The sequence below is a fragment of the Cyprinodon variegatus genome, unplaced genomic scaffold (assembly GCF_000732505.1).
Source record: "Cyprinodon variegatus isolate N-32 unplaced genomic scaffold, C_variegatus-1.0 Scaffold44, whole genome shotgun sequence".
NCBI classification, from domain to species: Eukaryota; Metazoa; Chordata; class Actinopteri; order Cyprinodontiformes; family Cyprinodontidae; genus Cyprinodon; species Cyprinodon variegatus.
The window spans coordinates 1,726,066-1,734,860 of record NW_015150497.1 but is presented as its reverse complement, the minus strand read 5'-3'; the positions used below and the strand labels follow the sequence as shown (position 1 = coordinate 1,734,860).

At 40.3% G+C, this 8,795-nt stretch overlaps 1 protein-coding gene across 5 annotated transcripts in view; it reads left to right on the top strand.

Moving 5' to 3' along the window:
• The window catches only part of cux1 (cut-like homeobox 1), an 80,145-nt gene that overhangs the window by 16,242 nt on the left and 55,108 nt on the right, over positions 1 to 8,795 (top strand). For all 5 annotated transcript variants that reach the window (XM_015370269.1, XM_015370268.1, XM_015370267.1 and 2 more), the window contains exon 2: positions 4,070 to 4,180. In XM_015370269.1, coding sequence (XP_015225755.1) covers positions 4,070 to 4,180 — 111 coding nt within the window. The remainder of the gene's footprint in view (positions 1 to 4,069; positions 4,181 to 8,795) is intronic.

Below are 8,795 nucleotides of genomic sequence, written 5' to 3'. Positions count from 1 at the left end.
TATATATATATATATATATATATATATATATATATATATATATATAAAAAACAAAGCTTTTAAACAGAAATATTGGTGCAATAGGCCAGCGGGGGACAGAAAGGAGTTAAATAAATGTAACACTGTAAAATTAACAGACAAACTTAGAATAATGACACTTTAAGGAGGTAGTTTTATGATTTTGTTTCATTACAATATGTTTAACTGCAGTTAAACTGTCACAAAGATTGATTGGACAGTGTATGAAAACATTTGTTTAATTTCAAGGGGCACAACACAAAAAGCTGGGATGTGGATGTGCACAAAGTGTACCTCTCTTTGAAAAAAACCAAAACATTTCTTCCATCTTGTCCGTGTTTAGTTTCCAAAACCCTGGACTATTGAGGCCATGTTGTTTAGCTCAGTTCAACTTAATTTTCTCACTATAACTGGCTGTTTTTTTTTTTTTTTTTTTATTATCAGATACTTTTCCTAAATTCTTATAACTTTAAGCCATTTGACCGGCAGTGTTAAGCAACAGGTGGAGTGAGGACGGCGCTTTGCTTATTAATGCCCAACACACTTGGAGAGAGCTTTATCTTGTTTGAAATGTTGTTAATGAGATACCAGCCTTGCAGCAAGAAGGTTCCAGGTTCAATTCCTGGCCCGGATCTTTCTGCATGGACTTTGCATGTTCTTCCTGAGCATGCGTGGGTTCTCTCCGGGTACTCCGGCTTCCTCCGGCTGTTAGTTTAATTGGTTTCTCTAAATTGTCCTTGGGGGTGAGTGTGTGAATGGTTGTTTGTCTGTGTTGCCCTGCGATGGACTGGCATGTAGACAGCCGGAAATGGTCACCAGCACCCCTCACAACCCTGGTTGGGATAAGCTTGACAGAAGATGGATGGATGGATGTATGTTTTTTTTCATGCCTAAAGATGAAAAAAATGACTTCTATGTGATAGTGGCGTCGGATGCAGGAGTTTGTCCTGCAACCGAAGTCTTGTTGGTTCAAGCTCTGTTAGTGTCTTGGGGCAAGACCCTTCACTCACATTGCCCACTGATGGTGGTGCCAGTGTACGGCAGCCAGGGAAGCTGTGTCTACAATGTAGCTTACCCTCATCAGGGTGTAAATGGGTGAGTGAATGAATGTAGTGTAAAGCGCTTTGATCAAGACTCCTCAGTTGAAAAAGTGCTGCATGGTTACAGGTCATTTACCATTTATTTTGAGGTTCTATTGGCTTTCTGGTACTTGATGAAGCGTCATTATTTGACACGGCAATTTCACTTTTGCTGAAAACTGTATTCCTCTAATATAGATTACTCACTGCAAAATTTCTTTTCCAGTTGTTTGACAGCTTGACATGTAAAGCTTTTTTTTTATTTTTATAAATGTATAATTGTTGTTATCAAATCTGTAATAAAGAAATATTTTTAATAAACCTCAGCTTGAATAAAAGGCACAAAAAAAAATACAAAAAGTTATTTGTATTCCCTCATGTAATGTAAACTTGACCTAATTAAAGATCTTTCAGTCTGTACTTGATCTGTTTGTCAGAAACAGATTTTCTGGACTCTAAAAGTCAAGTTTGTCCAGTTGACCTCTTTGCAGTCTGCTTCAAATTCACTTTTGGCCTGTCTGTGTTCACTGTTTATAAAAATGAGAGGTCCTCATCTTTCTGTTTAGCCATCTGTTAATTAAGCTATCTGCTATATTTAGCCTCAGCAGTAATATCAGCCCCAAAGTGGGTGCTAGGAAGGATCAGTGAGCTGGAAAGGTTGGTATGAGAACAGTTTGATGGAAGAGGTCGGAAATTAACATTCGTATTTGAAGAATACATCAGCTATTTTTACTATGAAAATCTAACCTTTCAGGAAAAGGGAAGCATGTTTGTAGGCTGAATGTGTAATGTTTCCATATCAATATTTGTCTTTCAGGAACTGTAGAAAGATGGAGGTTTGTCTTCAGCTTATGTTTACACAAACACAAAGAGAATAAAGAAAACCCTATTATTAGAAAACCTTATTTGCGTGAGCGTGGACAGGACCTTAAGCTGATGTTTGAAGTATTGTCCCCCCTCTTTTTTTTTTAAACATATGTAATGCAAAAACAGCAGAGAAACCACCAAAGCGTGTTGGCTAATACCAAACCCTTGATGAAGTTTTGGTGTCTGATTTTTTTTTTCTTCAATATGTGGATTAATGTGTAAGAATAAGTTCTGGGAGGAGGGTTTGTGGACTCTGGGACGTCATGCTTCATTGGTGAAACCAGTGTAAAGTCCATTCCGGTTTGCTGAAGTGGGCATAGAGTCTGCTGCATAGTCAATACCTGATCGGGTCTAAAGTTCAAATATTCAAAACACCCCCCCCAACAAGACGTGTATAATCACTTAACCAATTGGCACTAAGTTAATCCCTTTTTTTTAATATGTAATGTGTTGAGTTTAGTGATGAGAATTTCTAATGGTGTTTCAGTAACATGGTGGGATAAATGCTGGACATTGGTATAGAGATGTATTGATTGGGTTTTTCATATTTTATTTCCATTCAGCCTATATTAAAAGACAAAAAACTGCTGCATAAATTTTAATTTTGCAGAACCTTTAGTCTTTAAATGCAACAGGAAATAAAGGAGTCACACTATTTTCCTCATGCTTACCCCGTCATCACCTTGTTATAAACTGTTCTTTGCTCTTTTATATAGGCTATAGAAAGGTGTTTGATACGAGAACAATCAGCCTTAGGTTGGAAGGGGTTAATTTTTCCCTTTATCATCACACTGTCTTCCTGTGAACCAGAAATCCTCGCTCCGTATGCTGATCTTCTTCCACGAAGTGGAGCACCTAGTTTCTGACAGTTACTTTCAAGTGATAAAACGTGTTAGGCTCCTCCTTTCGTCATGCTTTGCACAAACGCCCGCGTCCGCTCGAATTCACTTACACATAGCGCAGCTGCTCCATGGCCAAAGGCAGACAGGCTGCTTCATCAACTGCACCATGGGCAGCAAGAGCAAGATGGCGTGTAAGCAAGTTTTTATTTTTTACCCAACATCTTGCACTGCTAAAAGTGTCTATAGCAGAATGCCTGCCTTTTTTTTCTCTCCTCATTTTGTGAATAAAACAGAAATGAAGCTATCCAGGGAATTAAACTTAATGCTGATGAGGGGAAATCTACTAATTAGTACTTGATCACAACATTTCTTTAGAGGATTGTATTGTGTGTTTTCGAGGGGTGTGGGCATATAAGCATGAGTGTGTTTTGGGACCTTGTCAGCGGACTGGGCCACAGGGGCCCCTGTGGTAATGTGTGTATTAAATGATTAGTGCGTTAGTTAGCATAACGGCCCTTCAGCAGCATTTAATCACTCTCAGGGGTGGACCTCCTAACAGGAGGGGGGGGCAATGAAGGATAGGTTTAAACTGAGGAGACTAAACTGAGAAACGGCTGCTTAGATGAGTGAGTGGATGATCTGTGGAGCGGCTGCAGAGGAGGGAAAAAAGAGAGGGCAGAAATCCAAGAGAAACATAATTCCAACAATTGCCACATAGTCGGCAAAGAGAGATACAATCAGTACAAGTCTTGGATGCGTTGTTAATGTCAGAAATCAACCCATCGTCTGGAACACGGCCCATGAATAGCTATTAATAACAATGCAAAATAAATGTGGTGAAAGGCGGGCCTGCGATCAGCCTTGACAACACTGTTTTTGATAATTGTTGCTGTTGTTATGTTACTCAGTGGGGAGGAGTCTTCTGGGGCTGACAGTTAATGATTGTTGTAAACTGCCTTGAATTTATCCAAGCTGCAGCCTTTTGCTGCAGCTTTATGCGTCTGACACAGATGTGTGTGATTGACAGACGGGGCTTGATGACGAGGATGTTACTGCCAGGAGTAGCAGAGCGTTTCCTGGCTGCAGAGAGGTGTTGTAGTGTGTCCTCTGGGTGGTCCCCAGCTTGATGGACTGTTTAAAAATGGCTTCTGAATGTTAGGGTTGTTCATTTTAATGACTAACAATAATGGTGCTGTTAGACATGGTTGAACACAAACTAGAACAAAAAGCAAACAAACAATTTAATTTGTGTTTCTGTTGCAGAAAGAACTAGATGCCACCGCCACACAGCTTGCCAACAGACAGGATGAGAGCGAACAGTCAAGAAAGAAACTAATCGACCTGAGCCGGGAATTTAAGAAGACGACTCCAGAGGTGAGAGAAATGAAACCTGTAGACTACCAGCCTAATTGTGTTTACTTTTAAGCTCAATAAATCAGAATATCATTAAAAATGTGTCATTCAGTTACTCAGTACACCAAGTGAAACCAGTAGCACAATAAACTGGTTAATTACTGTTAATGATGATTTTATGCTTACCGTTATTCAAAACACAATGAGGAAAAGTGATTTTTTAAGAAATATGTTCAATACCTGCTTAAAGGTTATTCTGATAAACAAGCCTTAATGGAATACATATTCTGATTTATTGAGTTAGTGTTTAGCTGTTTACACCCCACTAAGTGGACCTTTTAGAGAGGTGGGAACTCTTGTATATTTCCAGAACAGAGGGCAGAGTTTTGCTCTGGATGGGTTAAAAATATTTTCTCAAACTTTTTGATTTATTGTGTGGCTTCTGGAGTGCCATTTCTTGCATAAAGTTATTTTTAAAGATTCAATTTTCACCAGTTATTCTGTTAAAGTGATTATACGATTAAAAAAAAATTTTTTATAAAAAGTTTGAAAAGTTCTAGGTTACATTTTATGTTATTAAGTTCCTGTTTTCTGGGTCTTAAAGAGAGAGAAAGACAGTAGGCCCTGAAATATTTGAAAGGAGGAGTTGCTCATTTTTTCTCTTATCAAAGTTTACTTAGAAATCTACACTTAAATTGAATTAGGGCCGGGCAATTTATTGCATTTGCAATATAATCAAAATTAGAATAAAGGCATTTTTATTTTTTAATCAAAGGTACTTAGTTTTGGTCAAGGAGCTGACTCTCATTCCAAACCTTTATTAATATGCTTTAAGTGTGTTTGCCACCACACATAAGGGAAGAGAGAGTTGCAGCTAGGACGCAGATCTATGCAGGAGGGTAGAAGGAACAACATTTTCAACAAAGGTTAAAGTAAAGTCCTGCAACAATGGATTCTGGACAATCAAGCTTTCTGCTTCTGCTACTTCCTGCTTATTTCAACTCCAAGATTGTTATTGAATGTGACACGTAGTGCCAACATCTACATAAAATAGTTTAAAGAATCAAAACAAGGACATTGTTGTTGTTTCAATAACTGATTTTAAGACTGAAAGAGAGGAGGCAGCCATTGATTGTTTGTGTAGCAAATTCTACTCTGCAACACGTCACATTACTGTGGTGAAATGACATACTATTGCTGGATAGGAATTTATGGTTGCAATGTGGAATAGAGCTTTCTGGTGTGCTGCATAAAAAAAAAAACTTTACAGAAATCTCTGGACTAAACTAGTTCCGTTTTCTGCAGATTTCCAAAATAAGCACCGACTTTACAGAAGTTCTAAAGTCTTTTCTCTATGGCCGAATCACAGATCAGAGTTTTCCTGCTGAAATGTTTCACTTTTATTTCTATGGTGGGAGCCTGTCTTCCACACAGAGGCTGAACATGATGCAGTTCCTGGAATAGGAGGGAGCCTTTCAGCCTCAACGCATTGGGTTAGCTTTACCAGTCTGGTTAAAGACCCCAGCAGCCAGGGTAAAACAGGAAGCTCTGGGTGGAAAAAAAACGACTCTGCTGCATAGTCCAAACACACCTTGATGGTTCGTCTGAGTGAGTCTCTGCATCTGCTTTATTCATAAACGCCGCTGTGATTATTTACTGACAAAGCAGAGGAGGAGAAGGTAGAGCAGGGATGCAGGCTTGTCTCCCAAAAATAGTCCCTCCATTAGTTTCCCTGAAATCCTAAAGAGACAAAACAGAAACCCCCTCAGGAGTTTGTATTATCTGACCTAGTTTTTTATGTGAGCAGAAGTGTGGTCCCTGTGTGTGTGTGTGTGTGAGAGAGACGGAGAGAGAGAGGGAGAGAGAGAAGAGGCAGAACAGGGCTGAACAGGAGGGGTAAGAGAGAAAAAGAGTGTGACAACACTACTAAGTGGGATCAGGAGGGAATTCTGTCCCGTTCCTGTGTTCCCATTGCTCCTCCTGGGAATATTTGTTTCATCTCTGTTACCAAGGCAACACATTTTAAAGCTCACAGTGAAAACAAAGTATTGTTGTGTTATTATTGGTAATGTCGCCATGGTGAATTATTGATGGTAGCATGAATAATGGATGAATGGTGTAGACGGTGGATAGAAAATTGTCAGCTCTCGATGGAGTTGACAGTAGGCCCATTATAGTCACCACAGCATGAGGATCGTGACAGTTGACTTCAGTATGTAATCCTCCGGGTTTACACAAAAGGTGTTGATTCCACATCGTATCTTTTCTCCTTTTCAGCAGTAACTGTTTAACCAGCAGGAACACATAGGGTGATAGGCTAGATCGGCGAACAGGACTCACACATTCACGAGTGCAACAAGGCTGTGATTTAGGAAGGCTCCTCTGGCGTCTGTGTGGCCCCTGGCATCTCCCTGGTATGTGGAGGAGGAATCTGAGCCAGGCCAGACGAGCGACAGGATTCATTACCGAGCTCTAACGGGCTCAATAGGAATCGGCACTAAAACTCTGGGCGGTTGGAAGTGCTGAAGCATCAGAGCTGCCTACTAAAGAGCCTGGTTCAGGGCATGTGATGGATTAAAGATCTTCGTGTGTGTTTGTGGAGTTGATTTCTATTTTCTTTTTTTGTTTTTTTTTATCTGCATGGCTCTGTGTGTGGTTGACCAGCCCATAGAGGGGGCTGTCAGCTCTCTGTGGTCCACACTAGTCAACGGAGATCACAGTCACATCAGATCAGACTGCATTAGGCAGAGCGGGAGTCCGTCTCTGATCCATTATTCAGCAACCAGGAGACCGGCCCACGTTGACTGTGTCTAGTCTGCCGAGCTGTACTCGGTGTGAACCGCACTCATAATAACACACACATACACACAGACACAAACAGCAGCGATAGCAGCATTTGGAAAGTAGTGCAAAGAAATGCAGCGTGAAAACAAAGTTTTTATTATTCATTAGGACTGACACGCAGATTCCCCCCCCTCTCCCAAAGACTACATCTCGCTGGGATTCCTAATTTAACTAAATTATTAATCTGCTTTTTAATTTCGCTTTAGTTAAGCCTTTGCTATTATGATATAAAAAAAGAGGCAAATATTGGGTGTGATTGTAAATTGTCTCAAAGTGTGCTGGCCGGAGGCAGCGGTAGTAAAATAACACACACCAACACACAGTCATGCGTTTGTGTTTAGCTGTAGGGCAGATAGACAGACAGACAGACAGGGAATGGGAGTTCCATACTCCCTGGAGGATTCCTCGGGCTGGCCTGTCTGCTGTCTGCCGGCAGCTTACACACCAGCCATCCGTCTCCTGCTGCCTGGGCCCCTCACTCCCCTTCCAAAACACACACACTCTCAGATTGACCATGGTGTCTGTGTGCATTGTTATGTTATTTGGTCATAAATCTTTAGAAGTGGTGGGGGTGGGGGAGGGAGGACTCTAGAGGGGTTCAGAGCCCCGCCGTCCAGCAGAGGTAGCTTGACGCTTTATGAGTTAAGGCCTTGATTTTTATTTTTTTATTTTTTCTATTTGTTCTGCCTTGAGATCCAAAAACGACAAAAGCATAAGAAAAAGGTTGAAAATTTGTATAAAAAAGCAAATTCTTGTTGGGTTTTTTTTATTTAATTTTATTAGTAGGTTTGGGTTTCTACTCATTTTAAATCCGATTGAATCCTTTGTCTTTATCCTGAGATGTGCTGCACATGTCTTTGATAGAGACAGAAATGAAGGAATTCTCCCTGTTTGCAGGAAATTGTGTCTGTTTACTAAGCTCAGAAAGTGCTGCTAATGTGTTTATGGACCGAAAAGGGTTGTAGTTCTTAGTTCGAATGTATTTAATCATTTGGAGTTTAGTACTTGATCTAATGGTTATTAATCAGAGCTGGTGGGGCTCAAATTGTCCGGTTCCAATCTTTGGCTGATCGGTTTCTGATTTCGCCATTCCAGTGCAGTCTTCTGCACTTCCTACATTCAGGAAGGCAATAATATGAATCATAGCTTTTCTTTTCATTCCTGTGTCATATCCTTATTTTCTCAATTCATACATTACATAAACTTATTGATTCTTTTATCTTACATGTTTAAGATTTGGTCTTGCTGCAATTCAACTGAGTTACTTGCTGAGTTTTCTTCCTGAATTTGTCATCAGGTTCTATATAGGCCTGATATTGAGTCTTTTGTTAGATTCAGGTGTCAGAATATGATCTGGATTTAGGGATTATGAACTGGCCACTGAAAATGTTTATATCAGAGGTGCCCAGTTCAGTCCTCAACTTCTTAGATGTAGCTCTTCTCAAACACAGCTGAAAGTAAAGAGTGAATAATGAGACACTCATTTGATTCAGGTGTGTTGGAAAAGGGATGCATCAAAGGCTACGTTCACAATGCAGGCCATGATGCTCAATTCTGATTTTTTTTTTGTCAAATCAAATTTCCAAATACAATAGGCCTTTGCAACGCTGTCGCTGCTCGGGCCTAAATATATACGACTCGTATGTGATCTCCTGTGTGATACAACACGTGTGTCACACATGCGCAGTAGAAGACGTAATGACATCACAGGCCAGCATGCTCTATGTTTACGGAAGTAAACATGGATGGTAGTGCTGGAGAGCATCTAGCGATCTTTTCCAGCCATCAAAAC